General features: G+C 48.8%; 1 protein-coding gene across 13 annotated transcripts in view; it reads right to left on the bottom strand.

The window, feature by feature from the left end:
• RBFOX2 (RNA binding fox-1 homolog 2) overlaps positions 1 to 16,859 on the bottom strand; it is an 839,083-nt gene that overhangs the window by 390,978 nt on the left and 431,246 nt on the right. For all 13 annotated transcript variants that reach the window (XR_004538493.1, XM_033935143.1, XM_033935145.1 and 10 more), the window contains one exon: positions 4,165 to 4,308. Coding sequence is in view for 12 of the 13 variants with exons in the window: in XM_033935143.1 (XP_033791034.1) it covers positions 4,165 to 4,308 (144 nt within the window). In the remaining variant the exon portion in view is untranslated. The remainder of the gene's footprint in view (positions 1 to 4,164; positions 4,309 to 16,859) is intronic.

Genomic DNA, 16,859 nt, shown 5'->3' with positions numbered 1-16,859 from the left:
AATTGCCTAAGACAAAATCTTCTGGGTTTCCTTGCAAAGAGGAAGGGATCCCATTCCTCCTGCTGGTTGATGTAGTACATGGCTACTTGATTGTCTGTATGAATAAGCATCACTTGATCATGAAGATGTTGAAAAGCTTTGAGAGCATTGAAGATCGCTCTGAGTTCCAACAGATTTATGTGATTTCGACGATCTGTGACAGAGCAATGCCCTTGAGTATGGAGATCCATCGAGATGAGCCCCACAAGCATAAGTTGATGAATCTCTCATGAAAAACATCTGGTGAGGGGCGTTTGGAACAGCACACTTCTGGAAAGATTGGAAGAGAGCATTCACCACTGAAGAGATTGCTGTAGAGAAGATGTCTCTGTAATGTGCTGGGAAAGTGGGTCGTAGGCTTGTGACCACTGAGAAGCCAGCGTCCACTGAGAAATCCAGAGGTGAAGTCTGGCAAAAGGAGTCACGTGAATTGTAGAGGCCATGTGACCAAGTAGAACCATCATGTGTCTTGCTGAGAGAGAAGAGAGGGTTGACACTTTGTGGCAAAGTTGTATGAGGGCCTCATGACACTGCTGAGGGAGGAATGCTGAGTTGCACAGTGTCTAGAAGAGCTCCAATGAACAGCAGAGTTTGAGAGGGCTGCAGCTGAGATTTGAGAAAATTGATTTTGAATCCCAAACTTTGCAGGAACCAAATAGTCTGTTGTGTCACTACAGTAACCCCCTGAGACGTTGGGTCTGATGAGCTAGTCATCCAGATATGAATAAACCTGTAGTCTATGACTTCATAAAGCTGCTGCTACCTCTACCAGGCACTTGGTGAAAACTCTGGGAGATGAGGCCAGGCCAAAAGGAAGTACTTTGTATTGATAATGATGATTTCCCATCTGAAATCTGAGAAATTTTTGAGAGGCTGGATGAAAAGGAATGTGAATATAAGCCTCCTTGAGATAACCAATCGTTGTGATCCAGAAGGGGATACAAAGATGCTAGAGACAGCATCCGAGATTTTTCTTTGATGAGAAATTTGTTGAGTGCTCTGAGATCCAATATGGGACAGAGACCTCCCATCTTCTTCGCGACAAGGAAGTAAATGGAGTAAAACCCCTTGTCTTCTGCTGTTCCAGGCACTGAGAGTTAGCAGAGATTGTACTTCCTGGAGAAAAAGGGAGGTCTGCGACGAATTGGAAGGAAACTCTCTTGGTGAGTGATCTGATGGAATCTGAAGGAAATGAAAAGAATAACCTTCCTTGATTATTGTGAGCACCCATTGGTTGGAAGTGATAAGTTCCCATCGGTGCTAACAATGGTGAAGACAACCTCCGATGGGAAGAGAAGACAGAGAGAGAGGGATTGATGTTATACTCTGGCTGAGATGCTGAAAAAGGTTGTGTGTGTTTGGCCACAGCCGGTGTCTGAGGTTTCTACTGACGTTGCTGAGGCTGTTTCTTCTGCGGTGGCCTAGAATATGGAGCTGGGAGATAGAGCATACTGAAGATGCAGGAGGCGTGCCAGCCAATAGGACCACCTGTTAAATCAGTTTCTCCATCTCCACCTGCTGGCAGATGTGTACTATCCCATTGGTCTCTGGATTCATCTGCTGCTGTTGCTAAGGAAACATGGTTTCTATCCATCACAGTTCATATAGCCAAGCTATGGCTCAGCAGTAAACGGAGTTCTCACCATACTAACAGATTGCTAATAAACTAGTCACATATACAGCTAACAATTATACTCAAGAGTTCTTATGTATGTTAATTCTATTTTAGGAAGGAAAAGCCAAGAAAGGAGGAAGATCAAGTCCATATAGTCAATAATGGGCACCACACAAGACTGGAAAATGAAGTCCCTCTTAACACAAAGCAAATACAACACAAAAGAAAGCTGTACATACTTTAACACAGCGGTTCTCAACCAGGAGGGTGGGGGGTCGAACAACCTTTTCACAGGGGTCGCCTAAGACCATCGGAAAACACATATTTCCGATGGTCTTAGGCAGTGTTCTTCAACCACCGGTCCGTGGACTGGTGCTGGTCCACAGAAATTTTTCTACCAGTCCACAGGGCCAGCACGTCCATCGGGCCCAAGACAGCGTTCTTGAGCCGCCAGTCCACGGTGAAATCAACGCAGCATCTTCGGGCCGGCTCCCTGAGTGATACAGTGCACAAAGCCGTGGGAAAAGGCTCGGCCTGCGCCTGAACCAGAAGCCTTCTCTCTGACGTCACAACGTCAGAAAGAAGGCTTCCAGATGAGGCGCGGGATGCACGCGAGGAGCCGCTGCCCACTGCTTTGTGCAATGCAACACTCAGGGAGCCGGTCCGAAGACGCTGCGTTGATCGCACAGCGGACCGGCGCAAAGATAACACCAGGAGGCAGGCAAGAAGGCAAGGCACATGGAGGGAGAGAGACAACAACGGTAGGGGAAATGCTTTTATTTTTTTTATTTAGCGATTGATTTGTCTGCTTTTTAATTTAGTGATTGATTTGTCTTTTCAGGAATAAATGCATTTGTTTCTTTTCCTGTGGGGTTGTACTGCTTGCAGAGTCTTGCATCTTAGAGTGTGTTTATAAATATTAGTACTTTTAGTTTTTTGTCCTGCATTTGAATGGGGTTATCTGTTTTCTGGTAGGAATGAATGTTAAAAAGCATACAGTGTGCTTTGTTTGTGGTTAACCATTATGTGTTGTTAATACAATTATATTGTGTGTATATATGAAAAATGAATGGAAAAAATGGTGTTACAATTAGTACTATTATGGAGCGGGGTCTGGGGCGGAGATTGAGTGGAGATTGGCACGATTTAGCCCAGTGTTCAACTGCCGGTCCGCGGATGATGTCATTAGGGATGCGGCAGAGGAAATCAGGGCAGTAAAAAGGCCGCAAAGCAGAATGTTTAGAGTGCTGTAGACGCTGCTGCAGCCGGGAGGTTTGTGCTCATCTCGTGGTGGGAGGGTCAGATGGGACGGTCAGTGGGGTCGGCTGCACGGCGGCGGTAGTGACGGTAGATGGAAACATGATGCAAATGCCGAATTCTACTGTATGGGAGAATGGGGGGGTAGAAATGAAAGGTAGGCAGGCTGGCTTCAGGGGGGGGGGGGTGGAACAAAGTCTAAAAGGCATTGAGAGGGCATAGGAAGGAGGCACTGGGGGCACTAAGGACATAGGAAGGGACACTGAGGGCACTAAGACATGGGACAGAGGCACTGGGGGCACTAAGGACATGAGAAGGAGGCACTGGGGGCACTAAGGACACAGGACGGAGGCAATGGGGCATTAAAGACACAGCACAGGGGCACTAAGGACATAGGAAGGAGGCACTGAGGGCACTAAGGACATGGAATGCGACATTGGGGGCACTAAGGACATAGGAAGGAGGTAATAAGGATGGGGCACTATGGACATAGGAAGGGGGCCACGGAGAGACAGGCAGGCATAGCACAACAGAGAAATACAGGCAGGCAGGCAGGAGGCCAGGGAGACAGAGACAGAAAGAAAGACAGATAGGGGGCCAGGGAGAGACACAGACAGAAAGAATGACAGACAGATAGACAGTGTCCAAGGAGAGAGAGACACAGAAAAAACTCCCCAGACAGACATCTACTCTAGCACCCGTTAATGTTTAAGGATGTCTTAGGTATGGCATGAGTCAGAATTCAGATCCTTGATTATGGTGCAAAGTGGAACTGGACAAGGGCCAATAAATTACAATTTTTCCTCAAAGGCTAAATTGATAAATTGGATAACCATTCATCTCTTGGGCAAATGGTCCAATTACATATTTTGAAAACAGATACACTTTTCCCTCCTTATTCGCTGTGATAGGGGATTAACAGAACTGCAAATAAAGAAAAACCACAAATAACTTTTTCATATGTTATTCGTTGTTTTCTATTAAAAACCATCATGAATATGGTGAAACCGTAAATAACATGGTGGGAGACCTGGCCTGTTCCTGAAGGAGAGGCAAAACACGGTCAAGAAAGTGCTGGGAATCAGTGATTTCTCTATGCAAGCTGATGTAATTTAGGGGTATGCAAGCTAAAAACCGTGAATAATCAAAACCGCAACTGCTGAAACCGCAAATACGGAGGCAGAAGTGTATATACAAGATACATGCATTTATTTTTCAAACACTTCAAGAAAAGAAAATGATTTGTGATTTACCCCAAACATCTGTCGAAGGTCTGGATCCCGAAAACGAAAGGGTATATTAGACACATGTAGACGTTTTGGGGTGGATTTACTCTCACTGTTCTCATTACTCTGTGTCTGTGATGATTGTCCATCCGTCTGCGCCCCTTCTGTCTGCTGCAAAAAAAGATGAATAGGAAATATTGAAGGAACAAATAGTGCAAATGATTTATCTGATGATCACAGAACAAAAATTTCAGCCATACTTGTTAGGTTTACAGTTAAAAATATTCCTAATTCTAGTAGACAATAATATAGCTGAATAGCTTTAAAGCAGGGGTGCCCAACGCGTCGATCGCGATCGACCAGTAGCTCAGGAAGGCAACGCGAGTCGATCGCGGAGCCTATCCCGGGCTCTATGATAGACTCGTGTTGCCGTCCTGATCTACGGGCCGATCAGCCTTCCTCTCCAGTTTTCTTTCTCCCTAGGGCCTTTTAGCTGGGCGATCCGCCCAGCTGTCATCTGCCGCTGCTGAACAAAAAACCGGGTCCTGCCTTCGCGGAAACAGAAAGTAGGCAGGACCCGGCAGGAAGAAGAACAAATGCTTGTCTCCCGCATTAGCCCGTAGCGAACGCTTGCTTCAGGGCTCTCAACATGTGCGTGCCGGCTTCTCTTCTCTTCCCTCCGAAACAGGAAGTTATGTCCGGGAGGGGGAGGGGAGAAGGGAAGCCGGCGCGCACATGTTGAGAGCCCTGAAGCAAGCGTTCGCTACGGGCTAATGCGGGAGACAAGCATTTGTTCTTCTTCCTGCCGGGTCCTGCCTACTTTCTGTTTCCGCGAAGGCAGGACCCGGCAGCATTTCCCCTAATAGGTCGATCGCGATCTTGGGCTGATCAGCCTTCCTCTTCCCGATGGCAGAATTGACGTCAGGGAGAGGAATGCTGGTTGGCCGAAGCAGGGAGAGCTTGGGGCCTGTTATTGGTGGCGTTTGGGTCCTGGTCCCCGATGGCAATGGCAGTGGCAGTGGCTTGGGGGAGGGCAGGGAGAAAGAAAGAAAAAGGGCAGGCAGGGAGACAGAAGGAAAGAAGAGAAACAGAAAAAAATGAAAGGGAGGCAGAGAGAAAGAAAGGGCAGGGAAGAGGAAGGAAAAGTTGGGGGAAGAAATGAGGTCTGGAGGAGAAGAAGCATACAGGCTAAAAGAAGGGAAGAAAGATTGTATGCACAGTCAGAAGAAGAAAGTGCAACCAGAGACTCATGAAATCACCAGACAAGGTAGGGAAAATGATTTTATTTTAAATTTTGTGATCAAAATGTGTCTGATATCTGCTGTCTATATTTTACACTAAGGTCCCCTTTTACTAAACCGCAATAGAGGTTTTTAGCGCAGGGAGCCTAGGAGTGTCGAGAGCAGCGCTGGGCATTCAGCGCAGCTCCCTGCACTAAAAACTGCTAACGTGGTTTAGTAAAAAGGGAGGGAGTATATTTGTCTATTTTTGTATGGTTGTTACTGAAGTGATAGTGCATAGAGTCATCTGCTTTGACCTCTTTGAAAACCCTGGAATAGGAATGATGATTAACATTTTCTATGCGTACAGTGTGCTTTCTGTTTTTTTTTAATTTTATTGTTGGTAGATCATTGTGACTTGGTCATTTAAAAAGTAGCTCGCAAGCCCAAAAAGTGTGGGCACCCCTGCTTTAAAGCAAGCTTTTGCATAACTAGAATTGAACAGCTAAATTTGAAAATTAATTCATTAGTGTGGAGAAAGAGTTATTTACCGTTAACACATACCATTATGGAAAAAAAATCATATGGGGTGGATCATTATAAGGCCCTAAAGCTCACCAACTCTGCTTGTGTTAATAACCACAACCAAAAGAATAACTTTCTAGGTCAACTAGTTCAGTTCATAATGGCTCAAAGTAGAATTAAAATTGCATTGAGAGTCATATGATGGTTCTAGATCAATAACCACATGCAGAATTCCTATTTTAAATTTCATCTGCTATTTGGATGCCTGCTCTGCCTGCAATTTTTCTCAGTCTGGTTTAAAGCAATGTTACTTACCGTAACAGTTGTTATCCAGGGACAGCAGGCAGCTATTCTCACTAGTGGGTGATGTCATCAGACAGAGCCCCGGTACGGACGTCTCACAAGCACGTGTTGCTTGTAGAAACTTAAAGTTTCTAGATGCCCGCACCGCGCATGCGCCGGTGCCTTCCTACCCGGAGATCCGGGCGTGTCTCCTCAGTTCAGGTAGCTAGCCTGAGAAGCCAACCCAGGGGAGGTGGGTGGGACGTGAGAATAGCTGCCTGCTGTCCCTGGATAACAACTGTTACGGTAAGTAACATTGCTTTATCCCAGGACAAGCAGGCAGGTATTCTCACTAGTGGGTGACCTCCAAGCTAACCTCAGTGGGATGGAGGGGGAGTTGGCGACTTAAGAGAATAAATTTTTCAATACTGTTTGGCCAAACTGTCCATCCCGTCTGGAGAGGGTATCCAGACAATAATGTGAGGTGAATGTGTGAACCGAGGACCAGGTGGCAGCCTTACAAATTTCCTCGATTGGTGTTGATCTGAGGAATGCTACTGAGGCTGCCATTGCTCTGACCTTATGGGCTGTGACCTTACAAGGAAGTGATAATCCAGCCTGGGCATAGCAGAAAGAGATACAAGCCGCCATCCAATTAGAGATGGTGCGCTTTGATACGGGTCTTCCCAACTTGTTAGGATCGAAGGAGACAAAAAGTTGAGGAGTGGTTCTGTGTGGCTTGGTGCGATCCAGGTAGAAAGCCAAGGCACGTTTACAGTCTAGAGTGTGAAGGGCCGATTCTCCGTGGTGAGAATGGGGCTTAGGGAAGAATACTGGAAGTACAATGGATTGGTTGAGATGAAATTCGGAGACCACCTTAGGCAGGAATTTCGGGTGAGTGCGGAGGACCACCTTGTCATGATGGAATACTGTGAATGGTGGATCCGCCATCAATGCCTGGAGTTCGCTGACTCTGCGAGCGGACGTGAGGGCTACGAGGAAAAGCGCTTTCCAGGTGAGATACTTAAGAGGGGCCCTGTTGAGTGGTTCAAACGGGGGCTTCATGAGATGGGAAAGGACTACATTGAGGTCCCAAACTACTGGGGGTGGTTTGAGAGAAGGGTTAACATGGAAGAGTCCTTTCATAAATCTGGCGACCACCGGATGGGCCAAGAGGGGTTTCCCTTGTAGGGGCTGGTGGAACGCCGCAATAGCGCTCAGGTGGACTCGTATGGATGTGGACTTGAGCCCAGATTGAGATAGGTGTAGGAGATAGTCCAGCACGGAGGATAAGGAAGCTCGCTGAGGTTCCTTTGACTTAGAAACACACCATGAGGAGAATCTGGTCCATTTCTGGGAGTAGCATTGTCGAGTGGCGGGCTTCCTGGAAGCTTCCAAGACCTCCCTCACTTCTTGTGAGAATTGGTGAGGGGTTACGTTGAGAGGAACCAAGCTGTCAGGTGGAGAGACTGCAGGTTGGGATGAAGTAGTGATCCTTGATGTTGAGTAAGTAGTGAAGGAAACACTGGAAGTGGTACTGGTTCCCTGCTGCTGAGTTGAAGTAGGAGGGAGAACCAAGGTTGTCTGGGCCACCGAGGAGCTATTAGAATCATGGTGGCCCGTTCGAGTTTCAGCTTGACCAGAGTCTTCTGGATCAGCGGGAATGGTGGGAACGCATAAAGAAATCGTTTCCCCCAGTTCAGTAGAAACGCATCTGCCTCGAGGCGATGAGGAGTGTAGATCCTGGAGCAAAACTGAGGCAGTTTGGAGTTGTGGGGAGCCGCAAAGAGGTCTATCTGAGGCGTCCCCCATTGCGTGAAGATTTGGTGAAGGGGGCTGGAATGGAGAGTCCATTCGTGCGGTTGTAGCAGACGGCTTAGTTTGTCTGCTAAGACGTTGTTCTCCCCCTGGATGTATACTGCTCTGAGTAGGGCGTTGTGGCGCACCGCCCAGTCCCAGACTCGTAGAGCTTCCTGGCAAAGGAGGGCCGAGCCCGTGCCTCCTTGCTTGTTGATATAATACATGGCGGCCTGATTGTCTGTGCGAATGAGAATTACCATGTCGTGAAGTAGGTGTTGGAAAGCTTGGAGCGCATTGAAGATGGCTCTGAGTTCCAGTAGATTGATTTGGTGTAGTCTTTCCGCACTGGTCCAGAATCCTTGGGTGCGGAGACCCTCCAGGTGGGCCCCCCATGCATAATTCGACGAATCGGTTGTGAGAACTTTCTGATGGGGGGGAGAGTGCATCAGCAAACCTCTGGATAGATTCGAAGAGGTCATCCACCAAAGTAGAGACTGCCGAAGAGCAGGTGTGACTAAGATGTGTTTGGATAGTGGATCGGACGTCTGATTCCACTGTGATGCCAGGGTCCACTGGGGGATCCTGAGGTGGAGTCTGGCAAAGGGTGTCACATGTACTGTGGAGGCCATATGGCCCAGGAGCACCATCAGTTGTCTCGCCGGTAGGGTTTGGCGAGTAGACACCGACTGGCAGAGATGAAGGAGAGACTCCATGCGTTGCAGAGGCAGGAATGCTCGGAGTCGGGTGGTGTCCAGGACCGCTCCGATGAAGGGGAGGGACTGGGTGGGTTGTAGATGAGACTTGGAGAAGTTGATCTCGAAGCCCAAATTCTGGAGGAAGTAGGTTGTAGCCAAGGCCGCCGAAGTGACCTCTGGGGCTGACGGGGCCTTGATGAGCCAGTCGTCGAGATATGGGAACACCTGTAGACCCCTGTCCCGGAGTGCCGCGGCCACTACCACCAGGCACTTTGTGAAGACTCTGGGGGACGAAGATAGGCCGAATGGTAGCACTCGATATTGTAGGTGCAGATTTCCCACCCGAAATCTGAGGAACTTTCGGGAGGCCGGGTGAATGGTGATGTGAGTGTAGGCCTCCTTGAGATCCAGGGAGCATAACCAGTCGTTCTGCTCGAGGAGGGGGTATAGAGAAGCCAAAGTCAACATGCGAAACTTCTCTTTGACCAGGAACTTGTTGAGGGCCCGAAGGTCTAAAATGGGTCGCAGGTCGCCCGTTTTCTTCGGGACGAGGAAGTACCGGGAGTAAAACCCTCGGTTCAATTGGTCTGACGGGACCGGCTCGACAGCCCGAAGCTGAAGTAAGGTTTGGACTTCCTGAATAAGAAGGGCGGTCTGCGTCGAGCTTGAAGGATACTCTCTTGGAGGATGGTCCGGGGGGACCCGATGGAATTGAAGGGAGTATCCTTCTCTTATGATGGTAAGGACCCATAGGTCCGTGGTTATGGCCTCCCATCGATGGTAAAAAAGATGTTGGCGGCCCCCTATGGGAGAGGCTGAGTGCAGAACGGTGTCGGTTATGCTCCCGGGAGGGGAGTCAAAAGGGCTGGGGAGCCTTAGGTGCAGCCGGTGGCTGAGGTTTTTGCTGAGACTTCTGGGGAGGTTGTCTCTTCGCAGGTTGTCTCGCAGCAGGCGCTTGTCTGGGCATGTAACGCCGCTGGTAAATCAGGGGTGGCCTGGAAGGTCGAGACTGTTGAGGTTTGGGTTTGGGCCGCAGGATGGATTGAAAAGATTTTTCATGATCCGACAGCTTCTTGGTAACAGTTTCGATAGACTCATCGAACAGGTCAGCTCCAGCACATGGTACGTTGGCGAGTCTGTCCTGTAGGTTGGGATCCATATCGATTGCACGGAGCCATGCCAGGCGACGCATAGCTACCGCGCTTGCGGCGGCGCGTGCCGAGAGTTCGAATGCATCTAAGGAGGATTGCATCAGCTGGAGGCGTAATTGGGAGAGGGAGGCTACCACTTCCTCGAACTCGAATCGAGCTTGGTTGTCTATGAACGAAGTGAACTTGCGGAGTACCGGCAAGAAGAACTCCAGATAGGAAGAGAAAAAGAAATTGTAGTTTAGCACCCGTGACGCCATCATGGAGTTTTGGTAGAATTTTCTACCAAATTTGTCCATCGTTCTCCCCTCTCGGCCCGGCGGTACAGAGGCGTAGACCTGGGAGGGATGAGAGCGTTTAAGGGAGGACTCGACCAGTAGGGATTGGTGGGAGAGTTGAGGGCCCTCGAACCCTTTATGGTGCACGATGCGGTATCGAGCATCGAGTTTGCTGGGGATCGCCGGTATGGAATACGGTGTTTCGAAGCACTGCATGAAGGTCTGGTCCAGTAATTTATGCAAGGGGAGCCGAAGCGACTCCGTTGGAGGGTTAGGTAAATGCATGGTGTCCAGATACTCTTTGGAGTATCGGGAGCCCGTGTCAAGGGTCACATCCAGATCATCCGCCATTTGTCGGAGGAATGATGAGAAGGACAATTGTTCCGCCAGCGTCGGTCTGTGGGACGGGCTGGAGGAGGAGGAGGCCTCCAGGTCCATGGACATCGGGGAGTGGCAAGGAGAATCGGGCACCGATGTCTCCTCGTACTCCGGGCCCCCCGGAGGGGACACCTCTGATGAGGAGTATCCCCTACGTTGCAGTTTTTTCTGCGGTGACACCTCCGAATGGCGTGAGGAGTGCCAGGATGAGTGTCTCGATCGGTGCCCGTCTCGGTGGCGGGACGGGGATCGGGATCGTCTGTGCATCGCATGGTCTCCCGAGGCCCCCAAGTGGATAGGGCTGGAAGCGGTGGATCGCAACTGGGTTTGCGATGCGGGTTCTTGCGATGCTACCCAAGTCTGGTAAGGAGTACGGAGGAACTCTTCCTGACTATGCCCAGGGCTTCGAGTATCGATCGGAGGTCTGGTCCCATGTTGGCGCGGAGGCGTAATGGGTTCTAATGGCGGCATATCGGTAAGCGAGGCTTGCCGCGTGGGCATCGCCGCCCTCCCCCGTTCGTCCTCGTCGGTTGTCGAGGTCGAACGGTGTGGGGGAGGGGGAGGGGGCGGACCGCCCCTTTGGACCGGTACCGGGAGGTCACCCTGTATGGCAGCGATGAGCCCGGGTCCGATGGTCTGCATGAGCTCAACGAATTGAGCTTCCAGCACGGACCGTAGCGAAGCCGATAAGGAGGGATCCGCACCGAAAGGGGGTCCTCCTGCACGGACATCGCGCTCCTTCGAGGCCGAGTGCTTCTGCTTAGTAGCTTTCAGCACTTTGATGACCATTGGTGGCACTGTGGAAGGAAGAGGTACCTGAACCGAGGAGACCGGGGCAGGCACCGACGTCGAGCTCGTGGATGGTGTCGGGGTGAGCGATGCTGGTTTCACCACACTCGATGCAGGAGGGGTCGATGCTGGTTTCGCCCGAACCGGGGAGGTATCAGATGAAGTGGAGGCTGAGGGATCCTTAGCTGCGTCCATCTTGAACATCGATTCCCACAATAGGCAACGCCGCTTGAATGAGCGTGCCGTAAGGGTAGAGCAAGGCCTGCACGATTTCGGGATGTGGTCAGGGCCCAAACACTGCAAACAGCGCCAGTGAGGGTCCGTGAGTGAAATCGCGCGTTGGCACTTGCTGCACTTTTTAAACCCGGTGATTGGCCGGGACATAGGCCGGAAAATCTCCGCCGCGAGGTCGAAGCCAGTGGGCCTGAGCCACGTGGCCGGCCCGTTCGACCCGCCGGAGGAAATAATCTTCTTTTTTTTTTTTTTTACTGAAAAAGAAAAGTACTGTTAACTGTAATTAAAAGAAAGCGAAAACGCGGACAAGGAAGGCAAATTTAACTGAATTCAGCTAGCGCATGATGAAGTTGAACTTCTCAGCTCCGCGGAAAAGAAAGAACTGAGGAGACACGCCCGGATCTCCGGGTAGGAAGGCACCGGCGCATGCGCGGTGCGGGCATCTAGAAACTTTAAGTTTCTACAAGCAACACGTGCTTGTGAGACGTCCGTACCGGGGCTCTGTCTGATGACATCACCCACTAGTGAGAATACCTGCCTGCTTGTCCTGGGATAATGGGTAATATTATTTCCTCAAATGTACACTGTATTGAATGGGTTTGGCCATATAAATGTCATGATGTGGAATTGACTTTCATGGGGTGTTTGGGCACTGGTTACTGGGGAATTGACCTAGATGGTAATTTTCCAAGTGGCAGTTGGTGGGTGGGAACTGCCCTGTGGGAATTCTGCAGGTGGTTATTGACCTAGAATCATCATATGACTCTCAATGTAATTTGAATTCTACTTTGAGCAATTACCCATTAAACCAGACTGAATTGCAGGCAAACCAGGCATAATTTGAATTGGGCAAAGTGGTGCACATTGGGAAGAATAATCCAAATCATAATTACCAGATGCTAGGGTCCACCTTAGGGGTCAGCGCCCAAGAAAAAGAAGATCTAGGTGTCATCATAGACCATACATTGAAACCTTCCACCCAATGTGTGGCGGTGGCCAAAAAAGCAAAAAACATGTTAGGAATTATTATGGAAAGGGATAGTATATAAGGCTAAGAATATTATAATGCCTATGCATTGCTCCATGGTGCAACCTTACCTTGAGTATTATGTTCAATGATGGTTATCATATGTCAAAAAAAACCCCAACAAAACAGCTGAATTAGAAAAGGTTCAGAGAAGAGCGACCAAGATAATAAAGGAAATACAGCTTCTCTCATATAAGGAAAGACTAAAGAGGTTAGGGCTCTTCAGCTTGGAAAAGAGGCAGCTGAGGGGAGCTAAGACTGAAATATACTAAATCCTGAATGGTATTGAATGGGTACAAATAAATCTATATTTAACCAGGTGTGGATTTTATTTAAAAATATCATCGTGGAAGCCCAGACAAGATGTATTCCACTTATCAGCAAAGGTGGGAAGAGGAGGAAACGAGAGCCGGCGTGGTTAAAAGGTGAAGTGAAAGAGACTATTAGAGCCAAAAAAACATTCTTTAAAGAATGGAAAAAGGATCCGAATGAAGAAAATAAGAGTGAATATAAGGATGAATATAAGGATGAAAATAAGGATGAATCCGCGTCTGAAACCGGACCAAATGCTTTGGCTGGAGGTTCCTTCGAGGTAGTATAAGTGTGCTTCGACCTGGGAGTCTTAAGCACTTTAATCACTACCGGTGGATCCGACTGCTGAGCTATCTGACCTGGGGAAACAGGGGAAGATACAGTAGATGTCGTCTAAGAAAGAGCTGCTGCAAACAAGGAAGGTCTGATGAGACTCGAGGTGGAAGCAGTAGGAGTAGAAGGAACCTCGATAGGAGTCGAGGCCGAGGACGCCTTCAAAAGCGAGGGATCAGTAGAAGATTCCATCTCGAAGAGCTTGTCCACCAAAATACAACGACAATTGAAAGCACGAGGCTAAAGCGTTTGGCAAGGCAGGCACGACCTAGGATGATGTTTCGGCCCAAGACACTTAAGGCAGCGACGGTGTGGGTCCGTAAGAGAGATCACGCGTTGGCATTTGCTATACTTCTTGAAGCCCGTAGCAGGCTGGGACATAGAAGAAAAATAGCCGCTGCAAGATCGAAGCCCTCGGGCTGCGGCCTAGCGGCCTGTCCCGAAAAACGGACAGAAGAGGAAAAATTTTTTTTTTAAACTAAAAATAAAAGAAATAGAATAAGAACAGCGATTCGAGAGGAAAAAAAAACAAACCGTGGTTCAGAGAAGGCATGAAGTACCGAAGTTAAACGCAGAAAGTGAAAGACGGACTTTACGGCTCCGCGGAAAACTGAGAACTGAGGAGACGCGCCCTGCGCAGGGCGGGAAGACACTCGTTCATGCGCGGTGCGGGCGACTCGAAACTTCGAGTTTCTTCAAGCAAGTCTGCTTGTGAGGCGTCCGCATCTGGGCTCCGTCAATGATGTCACCCACATGTGAGAATACCTGCCTACTTGACCTGGGATAAACTGTGTTTCCCCGAAAATAAGACCTACCCCGAAAATAAGCCCTAGAATGATTTTTGGGGTAGATCTTAATATAAGCCCTACCCCTGAAAATAAGCCCTAGTCATAGGCAGCCGCGCTCTCCCCAACCCCGTAGCCGAACCCCCACTGGCCCTCCATCCTTCTCTCCCAACCTTCCCTCCCAGCCAATCCCCACCGACCGTGACCATAAATACCTTGCTGCAGAGGAGTGTTGGGCCAGCAGCACTCACAGACTGCTTCGCAGCCTTCTCACTGGGGTTTTCTGTGTACTGATGACGTCGCTATGGACGGGGAGCCGACATTGATACCGACACCGACAGTGTCGACCATGGCGACACCGCATTCATCGACACTGGCAGAAACATCTCTGGTGTCACAATATCCAGTGGGTAAGCCGCTAAGCCTTCCCCTACCCCATCTGGGATTCAAGTGAAAATGGCATTGAGTCGAGTCATGCTGACCTTGAAAAAGTCCCGAAAGCGCCCGGTCCCCATCTCGGTGCCTCGACATTGGCTTCCTCATCATCTGACTGGAGTGCTGCACCAGTGGTACCGGCGAAAAAGCAAGCGGTACCCTCAAGCAAAAGAATGACAATTTGCTTTGGGAGGAGGGTGAGCATTTTCAAATGTTGATGCCGACTCAACTTATGGCCACATCGACACCGGCTCTCCAGGAGATTCAGTCTGAGCAAATGACACTGACCATACCTCAATCAGATGCTCCTCCGGTGCGGAGACCATCGACATGGGAGTCGATCAATCCCTCTCCATGGCACCAGTTGTCCTCGACACAAACATTGAGAGAGGTTTCACCGGTGCAGTTCAGAAAGTACTCTCATAAGACCCAACATCTTGAGGCTTTGACACCGAGTCTTTAACACCGTCCTCATGCCATACAGGATTAGGATTTATTTGGAGACTGGGAACAGGAACTCTCTACTGCAGATGAGGACTCTTCTGGTTCAGGTTCACCTCAGCGATCGCCTCAAAGACCTTCTGCTTTTCTGAGCGGTCCTCTTTTTCTGAATTTCTTCGTCAGATATCTGAGGATCTTTCCATCCCTCTAGAAGCGGATTCCAAGCATAGCAAGGAGTTCTGGGAGACTTTGGATTATGACCAGCCTCCTAAAGACCTGCTGAAGCTCCCGCTCCATGACATTTTACTAGAGACTTTCTACAAGAACCTCGAGACTCCTCTCTTCATTCCAGTGGCTCCTAAAAAACTGGACTCTTTGTATAGGGTGGTTCCTATTCCAGGTTTTGCTAAACTGAAGCTCCTTCATGAATCTTTAGTGGTTGAATCCACTCTAAAGAAATCATCTGGAGCTAATGTCTATGCAACTGTACCTCCTGGCAGAGAAGGTAGTGCAATGGACAAGTTTGGTAAGCGTCTTTACCAGAACGCAATTTTGGCCAACAGAGCTGGTAATTATAATTTCCATTTCTCGATTTAGCTGAAATATTTGGTCAAGCAACTTGCGTCTTTTCAAAAGTATATTTCATCCCGTAAGCAGCTGAGATTCCAACAACTCATTGCTTTGACTTTTCAATTGCAGAAATATATGGTTTGCACTACCAATGATACTTTTGAACTGACATCACGAGCTGCGGCTATGTCTGTGGCCATGAGGCGTCTTGCCTTGCTTCGATTCTCTGAGCTTGATGTAAATCACCAGGACTGCTTGGCCAATGCTCCCTGTCCAAGGGATGAGCTTTTTGGACCATCCATGGATACGACTACTCAAATGCTATCTGCTCATGAGACACATTGGGACACTTTGATTAAACTAAAGAAGAAGCCTCAAGCACCCCGTACTTTCAAACCCGCTTCTTCATACCAGTGCAGGTTTTTGGCTAAGCCTACTCCTTCTTTTTTTTTTTTTTAATAATTTTTGAGAAAGCAGCGAATACAAACAATAAACACTAGTCAGGAAACAACATGACGTCCAGAAAAAGAACATATAAGAATCGTGAACAAATTCACAGCAACAGAGAAAGTGCCAAAAGAATGCCCACATAACAGAATGCCCACATAAGAAAAATACAGTAACAGTTTATGAGGGAGGGGGAAACCTTCCAAAAATGGGGCATAGAAAGTGTAGCAGGAAGTCATCCTCCTGAAGTTAACTAAGACTGCTATATTTTTGTGTAATTGCCAACCCATCTCTCTTCACTCTCCCTCCCATCCTCTCCACAGAGCACCCCAACCTATATAGCACACTCAAACCACAACATGCATACTCCACGCATACCACATTAAGACATCAAGCACACTAGCTCGAGAGCAACAGACAGTGCCAGTAGGTTGAGATCCCATAGGGTGGATCCCTCAAATCCCTAAAGGCAGAGTTAGGTCGAGGCAGCAGATACAACAGAATCGGCCACAGGTTGAAATGCCCTCCACAGTGAAACATAAAGCTTTTTGTCGCTATTCAAGGTAGCAATGTAGGTCTGTAGTTCAAAAGAAGCTAGCTCCTGCATTTTGTGAAGCCACTGGAGGAAGGAGGCCGGAGCTGCCTCCACCCAGTGCAGGAGCAATTGCTTTTTTACCACCAGGAGTGCAGTGTATAAAAACTTCCGGTGTGGCAAGGTGAACTCTTCATGAGATACCTCCCTCTGGTCTCCCAAGAGCAACAGAGCATAATTCCCGAGTACTGGCCGGCCCAGCAGGTCATCAAAAAAAGGTACAACTTTGAGCCAAATAGTCACATGGGGACATTCCAAAAACATATGTACTAGTGTGCCCGTGGCCCTCTGACAATGACAGCAGGTTGTGTCAACACAAAGGCCCATGACTTTGACCCAGGCCCTGAAGATGTGAGCGTGGTGTATGATCTTAAATTGCATCTCCCTGAGATCTGTAGATCCCGTTAATTGAATAAGGTTAGCAAAAATGT

Source organism: Geotrypetes seraphini, chromosome 2 (assembly GCF_902459505.1).
Source record: "Geotrypetes seraphini chromosome 2, aGeoSer1.1, whole genome shotgun sequence".
Lineage (NCBI taxonomy): Eukaryota > Metazoa > Chordata > Amphibia > Gymnophiona > Dermophiidae > Geotrypetes > Geotrypetes seraphini.
Note: the sequence above shows the minus strand (reverse complement) of the source record. Positions and strands in the feature narration are given on the sequence as shown.